The sequence below is a fragment of the Malania oleifera genome, chromosome 10 (assembly GCF_029873635.1).
Source record: "Malania oleifera isolate guangnan ecotype guangnan chromosome 10, ASM2987363v1, whole genome shotgun sequence".
NCBI lineage: Eukaryota > Viridiplantae > Streptophyta > Magnoliopsida > Santalales > Ximeniaceae > Malania > Malania oleifera.
The window spans coordinates 6,925,449-6,939,162 of record NC_080426.1 but is presented as its reverse complement, the minus strand read 5'-3'; the positions used below and the strand labels follow the sequence as shown (position 1 = coordinate 6,939,162).

Genomic DNA, 13,714 nt, shown 5'->3' with positions numbered 1-13,714 from the left:
ATTTTTCTGAATTTGTACTCTTTAACAATATGATTCCAATTTACAATATTAAATTGGATAATAATTTATCATTTCTTTCGGAGGTTAAATATACTACCTCTTTTGGAGGATAAACATTTCACCTCTTCAGGATGTTGATTTGAACATCTTTTTGAGGGGCTAAAAATATACCCTCTTCGGGAGGTAAATATTTACATCTCTTATAGAGATTAGATATATAATCTCTTCAGGAGGTCTATGATCTCTTTAGGAGATTTAAATATATAACCTCTTTGGGAGGATCTCTTTGGGAGATTTAATTATATAACCTCTTTAGGAAGACTATCTTACCATATCTTCTAGAGATTAGTACTCTTTAAACTTTAAAAGACATATTTTCTTTTGGAGAATATTATATTTTTGTGAAATAAAACTTACAAGAAATAAATAAATTAAATAAGAATTAAATAAATAACTCAGTTAGTTAGAGTCTTGTACTGATAATGTGTTATAAAAGATGCAGGAAAATAAATAGAAATGAAACAAAAATTTACGTGGTTCGGCTATGCCTACTCTATGGGCAAATGAGACAAAAAACTTTACTATCTTGGGAGGAATTACAAGAAGATTTGGAACCGGTCCTTATACAAAATATTTTCGGGCTCATACAAGATATCTCTCTTCTCATTATCTCTCCTTTTCTTTTTATATACCTTTTTTCTTTAAGCATGCAAGTGTGTATACAAATGTGAGGGGTAGGGTACCCTTTTACAGGGTAATATGGATAGCAATGTATTTATTGGGGTGAAAAAATTAAAGTGGTAGAAGATGGGTGACATATATATAAGATATTTCTCTTCTCATTATCCCTCATTTTCTTTTTATATACCTTTTTGACTTTAAGCATGCAAGTGGCATATACAAACATGCAATGTATGCAATGTGTGTATACAAATGCGAGGGATATGTGTTTTTTTATAGGATAATATGGATAATAATGTATTTATTGGGGTGAAAAAATTAAAGTGGTGGAAGATGGGTGACATACATACTTTTCATCCGCTGGACTGAATTGAGGAGTTTTTTCCCATTTTATTATAAAAAAGAAATAAAATATAAAATAACACTTTGATTGGGAAAAATTTTTCCAAAATAATGCTCACGTAATCTCGCAGCTTCATGCTGCAAGATTTAAACTGATGGCCACTTTGCCTTCGACGCGTGGCAAGGAGAGAAACAGGGGACAGGTGACGCGTGGCGACGCTTGAGGAAATCTCGCAGCTCCAAGCTGCGAGATTTAAAAGGGACACCTATTATTATAATAATAAAAGGAAATTGAGGTAGAATAAAAATAATGAGAATCTTTGTGTGTTCGTTGTACAACAGTAACTAATAAATAGGAGTGACCGAGTTTGGCAGCGCAACCAATAAGACAACTCGCCTTGCTGTAAGATCCCATTGAATTGAATTTATTTACCAGAGAAGAGAAAACTCATCTTTGTTTATCTTCTCCCTAGCTCTGACGAATCGTTTCAGAGATTTTTTACTGACACTCTTGCAAGCTAATAAATAGATTATGGTTCATGGCACAAGGGCCTTTTACCAATTTATTCTACAAAGTGCTCTTCTTGCATATAAAGGCCAAAGATTATTGGAATGGACTCTGTACTTACATTATATTTTAGACAATTAATTAAAATTTAAAATTATAAATCATCATAATTTTACAAAGAGTGACTTTGCATTATCCTAACTTTCCCAGAAAATAAAAATGTTAATTCATGAAAAAAAATATCAAATTAGATTTAATAATTTATTAAAAAATCTCAAAATAATAATAATAATAATAATTTACTCATATAAAAGTGTGTTATTCCATCAAATTATATGGGATAAAATAAAAATAAATGTTCTCGCAATGATTTATGACAAGCTCAATTAATAGTGGGTGTCAAGTGACTGATGGGCCACAGAGCAGGGCATTTATCAGCCATCATTAATATTAGAAGTGAGATTTTTTTAACTTCATGAGAATTTATGATAAATAGGCTATGATGTTATTTTTATGCCAAAAAAGTAAAAAACTGCTTCTTAGTTCTCTGGGTCCAACTACAGATTCCATGCTTCATATGTCAATTCAATGGGATCTTACAGCAAGGTTCAGGCTTCGATGCGTCTCTTAGCGAGTCGTCTTATTTGCTGCACTATCAGACTCAGTCACTCTTATTTATTAGTTGCTATTGTACAATGAACACACACAGGGTGGTGACATGTGACAATGAGTAAATCTCACAGGTTAGTCGTGTGAGATTTACGGCTATAATTACTCTCCTTTTTTATAAATTTAAATTTCCTTTTAATAAATTTAATCATAACTTTCCCTTATAAATATAATTTAAAGTTAAATTTACTTTTTTACAAATTTTAAATATATAATTTTTAAAAAAAGATTTACATAAAAGAAATTATTGATTATAAATAAGTATTTTTGACATAAAAATTTGGATAAAATCCAAAAAAATATTTCAAAATATGATTCTAACCCCTGAAATTACAAAAAAAATACTAAAAAATTTCTTATAATTTAATTTTATTGACGAAATGAATAATTTGTTAGTTAACTATTAAATGCATGCGGAATAAAAAAATTTGTCCTTAATAAAATGATATTTTAAAATGACATTAATTTAGTAAATAAAAAAAAATATATGATTAATATAATGATTAAAGTCAAATAAGTAGATTAGAGACCGAACAAAAATTTCGAATTGACTACTTTGATGCTTTGGGCCAACTAATTATATAAGTATGACAAAATAATTTGTATTATTTCAAAATTTTATAAAAATATAATTGGAAAAAATAAATTTCTCAATAAGTTATAAAAATGCCTAGTAATTATAATGCTACAAAATGTTTATTGGATGTAATATTTAAAATTAACAATTAAACATTTTGCAAGACAAATTTTAATTTATTATTTAAATTTAAATTTAAATTTGTAAAAAGGGAAAGTTATAATTAAATTTAAATTATAACTTTAAAAAAAATAAATTTAATTAAATTTTAAATTTATAAGGAAAGTTATATTTTAACAATTAAACAATTGCTATATTTTAAATTTAAGTTTTATAAAATTTATAAACTTAAATTTTATATTTTAAATTATAATTAAATATAATTATAATTAAATTTTAATAAAACACATTGTTAATTTTAACTGAGAAATGATTAAAATTATACGAAAATTATCTTAGGATACTATCATATGGGTAGGTAGATTATTCTTATTTAATTTATTATTTTGAGATAAGGTATAAAATTGTTTTTAATACACAAGTAGTCTTACTTTGGCTGCTCACGACACTAAATACACCGCGAAAAGTAAAATCCATTAACCAAATACTATACAAATTTTAGCGATATGAATTTTGCAGTAAAAGACAATTCAATTTAAGGAATTAACTTAACTAGACATGCAAATTTTAGCGATACAAATTATGTGTCATTTTTTATATTTTGCAGTATTGAATTCTTTAGAGATACGAATTATTAAATGATATATACGAAAGAATAAAAAAAATAATCAATTATATACAAATGAAATCAAAACAATCATTGATATACATGCAAATAAAATGCAATGAAAATAATGCTAAACTACTCTATGCCGTAGCGAGGTCGTCTTCGGGGTCGTGGTGGCTGCCGTCTGCGTCTACCCTCTCCCTGCTGGTCAGCATCAGCAGGTGTCCTGTCCCGTCGTGTTGGATGTGGATCCTCTCCCCCAAGAGGTGCAACATAATCATCATCAGCCATGCGGAGCGCACGCGGTGAGAAATGATACGATGTATCGGGACGAGAACGAGGCGGCATAGGGGGTGCATTGACCTCCACCCCATCGAAAAAATCGTCCAATAAAAATGACATTGATGGGGTAGCAGCAGAGTCGGATGGGGCATCAGTCAGTCTGCTCGACGATCCGGCAATATCAGCTGCAGTGGAAGGCGCATAAGGCGCTGACGGGCCGAATAAGTACTCGGCCTGTACGACTGGTGGGGAGGACATGGGAGTCCCTGGATGACTAGAGGAGGCATGTCATCCTCCTCGTACTGGAGCTGGTCGACCTCCTCATTCTGGGATCCGTCGACTGTTCTCATGGACGAGGTCTAGTGCAGCACTCATCAATCGGTGGATCGCAGGATCCAACGAGATTTGGTCTGCCTCAATGACTATGTCAACCTACAAGATATGAACATATATTATTAATGCATTCAAATCGGAACGTATATATCATAAAATGAGTTGTGACATTAGTCTTCTTACGAGGCTCAAATATACAGCTGCGGTCTTGTCGACGAAGCGGCGTGTGATAGACCTATACCAAGTGAAGTATGGGTCATCTAGATGCATCAGAACGTGCTCTGCCACTCCTCATACGATGTAGTCTCGCCGATGCTCCCACGCAGTGACGAATATCGCGTGTGTACTCGACCAGTCTGTGACCCCTTGACCGCGCCCATCCATGCTGTGGAGATTGTCCCCAACAATATCTACCCCTGAAGTCATAAATGGGGCGGGAATGACCTGTCGAAACCCGAACTGTCGCATGACTCGATCGGGGAGATACCACTCAATAATATGAAAGCATATGAATGGCACTCGAGCTACCCACAGGTCCCTCCCGTCTGCATAGGCAGGCGGCATGTCGGCTAAAATCTCGTCCGTGTAGGGCATCCATAAAAACTGCACTTAGACAAAGCAAAAAGATAAGCGGACTATACACAATTGAAAGAAATAAAGAATATCATGTGCTATACTTTAACTGATTTATACCTCATGCTCCCGGTGCATGTCCAACTTGAACCTGTACCAGGGCAATGTGTGAAGCGCAACCATCGATGCCCTCAAGTCGTCCCTCCATCTGTATAAGAAGAAACGTAAGTTCCCAAATGCAAGACTACTACGTATTACGAATTAGTATTCGTGATAGTTATTGAGTGAATGAGAAGGGATAGATAAAATTTGTACTAACTGGTATGCGAGTGGGAGAGGATCAACCGAACGACCATCCTGACCCCTCTCAATCTGCAGGAAACCTCGCCGCGTAGGCGCGAATGAAGGAAATCTCTCCCAAGCCCAAACCTGGCGTAAGCAAAAGGAGCCCGCAATCTGTGTCTTCGAGTGGTGCGTGGCGCGACACATCTCCCTATACAACCACGCCAAAGTGGCGGACCCCCAACTGTACGAGTGACACGCTCCGAAGTCCTCAAGGAGGGGAAGGAACATCAGATGTGCATAACTGCCAGAAACATCAGAGAAGATCACCCCACAAATCAAACGCAACAAGTGGGCTCGTGCGTGGCATGCTATCGTCTGAAAATCTGCATGTGCCGAGAGCTCACGAAACACATCCCCCTTGAGGAACCGCATACGGATGCGTGCACCAACCAACTCGCTGTCAGGCGGAATGATGCCTAACAAACGCTCGCACATAGTACGCAGGGCGAGTCGACCCTGACGGTTTGTAGGTCCCTCCACTGGTCCGGTAGTGCGACCAGTGACGACTCGCCCATCAATCGGCAACCCAAACAAAACAGCTACGTCCTGTAATGTGACAGTAGCCTCGCCATGAGGTAGGTGGAACGTGTGCGTCTCGGGTCTCCATCGCTCCACCAATGCTGTGACAAGATGCCAATCAAGCTGGATATGAGCAATCCGATAAATGCCATAAAACCCCGCATCGCGTATCAGCTGGACAATGCGGGGGTCTGCCTCTAACCAACGCTCCACAAAATGCGTGCCCCCTCGGCAGAACAGGCGCTCCGCATGCCCATCAGCCCACGCTCGACTGGCCCTGTGATGATTGCCCATTGCCAAGACGCTCAGATCAGACGGGCCTAAATCAATCCTGGAAAATGCATCGTTGCATCAGAATAGGTATATACAAAAAAAAAAAGGGTGTGAAAGAGTCTCAAACTGCATACAACATCAATGCGACAGTCCAGCTGCATCGGCCGAGTGGGTCCTTCTCGGACACCTTGTGCGATTATGTCCTTCTTGATGACATATACTGCACGTGCTCCTCTTCCTACCTTCCCTAGCGTCCATCTCATTGTGTATACGGGAGCTCCTTGGACGACCTTTATGTCGAGCATACGCTGGATTTGCCTGTATAGTCGGCAATGACGATGCTGACCAGTACACCTCATGCATAATCGGCTGAAAATCCATCGCATATGTCGCATAATGTTCGGCGGTGCTCCAACAAGGCTCAACGTACTGCATGGCGTTCAGTCGTGTCTCCGCACATACAGCGAGAAGGTGGGAGCATGGAAAGTGCAAGGCTTGCCACTTCCCACACGAGCAGACGTGCAAATCCTGAATGCGCAGGGTTTGCACACTGTTTCCTTTATGAGGTCCCAACTGCGCAGTCGTGATGCTAAAAGTACCTCTAGACCAGTTGAATGTCGTCACGCGATGTCCGGTCGCCTTCAACTCCCTTCTTTGCATCGCAAGCAATATATGAGGAGTTAATACGTTTCCTCCTGATATTGCATTACGAGCAGCCTCTCATTGGTTGTTGAAATAATGTGCAACGCGATAAAATGTCAGTTACACAAGGGCAGTGATTAGGAGGCTACGAGCGCCCTTAAGGACGGTGTTGAAACATTCGATGAGGTTTGTCGTCATGTTCCCATACCTTCTGCCACCGTCATGGCACTGAGTCCACATATGAGGAGCGATTTGATCAAAGAACGTCTTCGCGGGTTCCCCACCCTCATCGAAGATTTTCTCCATCCACATGTTAAACTTTCTAACCTGATGCTCCCTTCCCGCTCGCTTAGCCATTCGCTTCAGATTGACACTGTGCACTTTCGTGCTGAAGTTGCTTACAACGTGTCGAAGGTAGAATCGGTGGTGCGCACGTGGTGGCTGCCAATCAGGATTGTGAGACACTGCAACGATGATCCCTAGATGCCTATCTGATATAAGACAAATGTCATCCCTATCGGTAATGGAACGAAGACAACACAGAAACCAATTCTATATGTCCAAACTTTCCTCTTGCACAATAGCGAATGCAAGGGGAAATATTTGCCTATTTGCATCCGGGCACGTCGCAATAAGGAGTTTTCCCTTGTACTTACCGTACAAGTGTGTCCCATCTATACATATCACAGGAGGACAGTGGGGAAAACCCTGAATAGATGCTGTGAACACCTAAAATACTGATACAAATGTTACGTTCTGATCGCTGCCTGGTATAGGGTTCCACCTCCACTTGATGACAGTACCAGGATTATAAGTGCACATTGCTTCCATCCACCTAGGCAACGTCTGATAAGACTTCTCCCAATCGCCGAATACTTGGGCAATTGCCTTCTGTTTTCCTAACCAAATCCTTTTATATGAGATGGAATAGCCGAAACGACGATCTATGAATTCTTTCAATGTAGTGATTGAGGTCGACGCATCACCCCTTATCATATTCACAATCTCCCTAGCAATAAGGGACGACGTGATTTGGCTATGGTCTTGCGAGAGGAGTTCATTCAAGCATGTGTGCGGACCACCATATTGAGTGATTTTGAAGAATCGATGTTTCTGACAATACATCGCACACAGTCTCCGACTGCATTCAGAGTTCTTACACCTAACAACCCATAATAGTGGGGTCGACTGCAAGACGTGGAAGTCATGGTGCGTTCGAACGTGGTATATTCGCACAACAGCTATTAATTGATCTTTCGACCCGAATAGCATCCCTTTACTCAGTTCTGATGATTCATCCCAACGAGTTACCCATATAGGAAGCTTGTCACAATGGGACAAATCTGTAGCATCTACGTCAATTACACCATACATAGGAGGTTCGTCCATGAAATCTACCGTATACGTCACATCGTTCGATTGACGGGGGGGTGGGTCGACATCATCGGGGAACTCGTTCGTCCCTTCACCAATTTCCTCCTCATACGTGTCATCTTGTAAATGAACATCGTTCATGATGTTCATCCCCACGTCTAGCGCGTTGTTCGCTATTGCGAACAACGATCCTAGTTGTTCTGCTGAAACATCTTCGCAAACACCATGATAATTCGTATGAATAGTAGTTCCTTCGTACGTCTGCGGCTCGAATGACGATCGTGGATATTCGTTCATATCCACAACAGGCATCCCACCAACATCTGCATCTTCTTCCTCCGCTTCAACCACGTGCTCAATAGACGTTCCCGGCTGCCCATCTACGGTGACACCCATCTGAGGAATATTTTTGACATACAGTTGCACAGTCAAATATGTCGTCCCTACACAGTGTGCATCCAACACCATGCGCAAACCGTAATCACTAGTTACGGGAACAACCTCATAGAAGATTGTATCATGATGCCCCTTAATCGGGTATCTTGCCGTTACCCGCAATGCATATTGATTTGGATCAATATGCAAATACTTGTATATATTCGTATGCAATTTAGTTAATTTACACTTATGACCAATTCTAATAGGTTGAACTAGCGAAATACTATAACTAACACCAGTTTGTCCAGTTATAATGTTACCCCCCATGTACAACAATACCGGAACCGGAATACTGTTTGAACTTCCTGCCATCTAGATTGACGCCCGGGAAATATAAAAAACCTACGCAAAACAATAATTTTATTTATAAGTGATATGCTAAGTGAATAGTAAACAAAAATTATTTTCAATACGTTCATGTGCATGCAATATTCTCTAAATGTTTCACTTGTCACTTTGAAAATATTCTTGCATGCAATTCTGACTTCTCTACGAAAAGTCGTATCGAAATTTCGGTAGCATGCCAAGTGTAATTTGAACATTTACCCATTTTTACAATGACTCTTAAACGTTTGCAGACAATATAATAATATAGTTTAAGCATGCAAGAACCTATGATATCTACCAGTATGCAATTCACATCACTGCATCAGCCATGCAAGAGGCATTTAAATTCGCGCTTAGAAAAAAGAAGACTTTTAGATATAACATATAATATCTTTGAAACTTTTTTGTAAGCAAACCTTCAATTAATGCGTGTGTCACAAATATTTATTTAATATTTCATAAAAATTAATTAACATTTTATATTTATATTATATAATAAAATTAATTATATATATATATATATATGTATGTATATACATATCTCAAATATAGATTGCAAAGCTCCAAAACATCATGTGCCATTAAGTGTATACTAAATAATTAACTTATAATTCCTTTAACTTATATGCATGCCACTATCATATTCACATTGCTGCCAAACATTAATAAAAAATTGTTTTTAATATATCATTTATCTCCAATGAACTCATCTTGTCACTAATTTAGAAAGTTATTTTTTATACATAAGAAAGAAAATGAGATTCATTTTTCTATTTTTTCTTAAACAAAATTTGGGAGGAGTGAGAATCCACACATCAATATAATTTAAAAATTTTGATAAGTCAATATAGAGAAGTGATACAAAAAGCTTGATGAAGATGACACTACAATGATAGATCTAAATAATATTATCTTACAAAGGGAACTAGTTAACCACATACCTTTTGTCATTTATATATTTTGTATTATCAAATTCCTCCTATCTTATTACTCACAATCTCTCTCTACTTTATTTTATTTTGTTTAGCTTCCTTAAAAAATTCGATTGTTTCAAATATGTATTTGTATTTATCATGTTTATTTACTTACTAGCTAATTAAGATATTAAGGACAAACATTTTAAAAGTAATTAATTACTCGAGATAAATAAGGGATGTTATGTACACATCCTGTGTTTTCATTGATTAGTTTGGTGAAATATTTTTTTGTGTATGTAATTTTTAGTGTTTGATATTATGAGCTCGTGGTGCCGTATTGATATTTAAAATTTAAGCAACTTCATTTAAGTGAATTGTCTTATTTAATGTAACCAATCTTTTTATATTTCAACATAATGTATGATAATCTTGAAATATATAGCCCTTTTATTTGCATATATGCATGTCAAAAGAATAAATTTCTTTTTCGATTTGAAAAATTTTAAGAAGGGTTTTCAAAAAATTAACAATTAAGTGTAAAAAAGCAGCTTATGTAGTACTTGTATGTATGTGTTGTTTAATTCTAATTGGTTTAGCCCATAGCTTATGAGGTAGAAGTCTACCTACTAATTTATCCTTTTTAGGTGGCTACCGCTGTCACTCCTCATGTAAGAAGTCTAAAAATAACAATAATTTTTATTTTTTTTCATTTTCTTTCATGTGACTCTAATAAATAATAAATATTGGTAAAAGATTAACTTTTTCTACGTCCACAATTTTATAATAATTTAGTTGGTGCAACAGCCAAAGGTATCTCAATTAAGTCATTTTGATAATGTAAATATCTATTACATGTTAAACTATCCTAACTCTTTGTCTCAATTTATACTTGATGATCAAGGAGACGCGCATAACTAGTACACCCAAATAATAGATAATGTAAATTATGGATCAATTGATCTAATAATGGTTTTGTAATTAAAGAACATTATCAAAGTGAGTTAAGACCCATAAACAACACAAAAAATACAAACAAACAAAAGTCCTAAACAATATTTTTTCTTTGATATTAATGAATATGTAAATGTAAAATATTGAAGATAAAATTTGAAGCATAAATATTAGATCAATATACTTTTTTTAATTTAAAATATTCAAGATTAAATTATTAAAAATTTACATGATATTATACATAATATGCATTATATATATAGTTATAGTGTATTGGTTTGGTTTGGTTAATTGTGATTATTGAATGGGCCAAATAAAAACCAAACTGATAAATGAAAAAAATTAAAATTTTGTGACCAAAATTGAACCAAAGAAATGGTTAACCAATTTTTCGATTTGGTTTGGTTTGATGTTGCGATTCGATTTTTTATTATGAAACATAGAATCTTAAGTAATATCAATTAAGTAAATAATAAATAAATTTTCTAAACTGAAATATTCAAAACTACTAAAGTGACACAATTGAAATTAAATATTCAATTTCTAAAGATAGTAATAATAAACCTGCAAATGGAAAAAAAATTTTTTTTCAAGAACTAAACAGGCCCTAAGTGTACAGCAATACCAAATTCTACAAATCATTATGCAGAGTATATACATATACTAATAGAAACACAAACGTTAATGAAATTATTAATTAAAAAAACTAACATTCCTCTAGATGCAGCAACGAACCCAAAAAGTCAGAACGCAAATATGATACGAAACCAACTCAAAACATAAAATAAATTTCAGTAAGTTAAATAATATATTCACGTTTTTTTTCTAAATAAAAAATAACATACCCCATCTTCGGCCCTTAAATAGCCTCGCCTCGCCATCGCTCGAACGGTCACCTGTCACCTCGAACGGTAACCTGCCAACGGTCCTCTGCAAGCTCAGTTCGAACGGTCTACAACCTTTTCTTCTCTGCGATATTGTCTTCTGAGAGAGCTCGGGAAGGATTTGAGTAGACGAAGCAAATCTCACACGACTATCCTATGAGATTTATCACGTGTCAACACGCGGATGGATTTCAGGCGCAAATCTCGCAGCTTAGTCCTGCGAGATTTACCACGTGTCACCACGTGGATGGATTTCAGGCGCAAATCTCGCAGGTTAGTCGTACGAGATTTCTGCCACGCTTCACGTTCCAGTTCGATGCCTCATTAAATCTCGCAGCTTGGAGTTGCGAGATTTCCTCAAGCGTCGCCACGCGTCACCTGTCCCATGTTTCTCTCCGTGCTACGCGTCAAAGGCAGAGTGGCCATCAGTTTAAATCTCGCAGCATGAAGCTGCGATATTACGTGAGCATTATTTTGGAAAATTTTTTTTCAATGGGAGTGTTATTTTATATTTTATTTCTTTTTTATAATAAAACGAGAAAAAAATCCTGAATTGAGGGCCTAACCAGATGTTAGGCTCAAAGCTGCCACTTGAGGTTCCATCCACAACCCTCTCCTCCAAAACGCTCCCTGCGAACTACAGCAATCGAGCAAACTAAGGGCTTATTACAGTCGAAGTTTGTGCGACACTCGATGTCACGTCCTCATCATCGAATGGGCGAAATGGTCATGACTCCTTACCCTCTGCTCATCTTCGTCTTCATCCTCACCTCGGCTTCTGTTCAATCCAAGCCCTTCTCCGTCCTCACTTCCCCATACCTCTCACCATCCACAATCTTCCCAAATTACCAAAACATGCTTCAAAATTTCAAAATCTTCATCTACAAACCAGCAAGAGACTTATCGTTCACCACTCCGGCAGAATCTCTCTTCCACGCTTCTCTCCTCAACAGCCCCTTTCTGACGCAAAACCCTAATGAAGCCCATCTGTTCTTCGTCCCCTTCCCCTCCTCCCTCTCCCCTCGCTCGATATCGCGACTCATCAGAGACCTTCGCGTGGACTTCCCCTACTGGAACCGCACCCTCGGAGCCGACCATTTCTACGTCTCCTGCTCCGGCATCGGCTACGAATCGGACCGGAACCTCGTCGAGCTGAAGAAGAATGCGGTTCAAATCTCGTGTTTTCCTACGCCCGAGGGCAAGTTTATCCCTCACAAGGACATAACCCTACCCCCAATAAACCCCTCCCCGCTCCCACTTTCTCGCTTGCCAAACAACAAGACAGACAAGACTGCGAGATTTCTGGGTTACTATCGGAGAAAAGGGCGAGACCGAGTACGGTCCATCCTGTTGGACGAGTTGAGAGAGAATCCCGAGTTCGTGATCGAATATGAGCCGTCTGATGCGTTGACTTACGAGGAAAGACTCGCGAACAGCAAGTTCTGCTTGTTTTTCTACGGCAGTGATGACGGTGCGGGGATTGGCGATGCTCTACGGGTGGGGTGCGTACCGGTGGTGATTACGGACCGTCCGATTCGGGATCTGCCGTTCGCGGACGTGCTGAAGTGGCAAGAGATCGCGGTTTTTGTCGGCAGGGATAATGGGGCTGCGGGATTGAGGAAGGTGTTGGCTGCTGGCGGAGAGCGGCGGATGAGAGCGTTGGGGATGACGGCGAGCCGCCATTTTGTTTGGAAGGAGTCGCCGGAGCCGTACGATTCCTTCCACACGGTTTTGTATCAGCTGTGGCTGAGGCGGCATACCATCAGGTACGCGCGGAGGGAATTGACGTATGGTGATGTGGCACGTGCGCCTGCCGTCTATTAGCTGTTGTAAACAGATTGTCCCTCTTTTAGCGTCTGTTGGATAACATAAAAAATAATTTGTATAATTATTACCTATTATTTAGCTCGTAAAAATAAAGATCTAATCACTCAATGAATAACCATGTTACAACCACTTAGACAATTGATTCCAAATAAACACATGATTTTAAATCTTACATCTTTGGGAAGTTAAATCTTCGCATCATCCCACAAGGAGTCTTTAAGAAAATAAAATATTTAGTTGTAAGAAGTCAATTAATCAAGTCTCATGTATCTGCGAACAAAGACTAATTAATTAGCCTTGAAACAAGTTTTATAAGACAATTAGACATTTATACTCTCAGGAAATATTGATCAACTTCCAACACCCTTCCGCCTCCATTTTTATTTTATCATCTTTATTAGTTGAGTCCCACCACATATGCATCACCAACTCAACAAATCCCACTTCAGTCCATGTATTACCATCATCAAGCTCATATCATCAACATTGATTAAATCTTCACTTGTCAATTAACAAACTACTAAA

At 37.8% G+C, this 13,714-nt stretch overlaps 1 protein-coding gene across 1 annotated transcript; it reads left to right on the top strand.

Moving 5' to 3' along the window:
* Positions 1–11,916: 11,916 nt before the first annotated feature.
* Positions 11,917–13,301, top strand: LOC131166282 (probable glycosyltransferase At5g03795). The gene has a single exon (XM_058124685.1). It carries the CDS (start codon positions 12,056–12,058, stop codon positions 13,184–13,186), a length of 1,131 nt encoding a protein of 376 aa, XP_057980668.1. The 5' UTR covers positions 11,917–12,055; the 3' UTR covers positions 13,187–13,301.
* Positions 13,302–13,714: the final 413 nt, after the last annotated feature.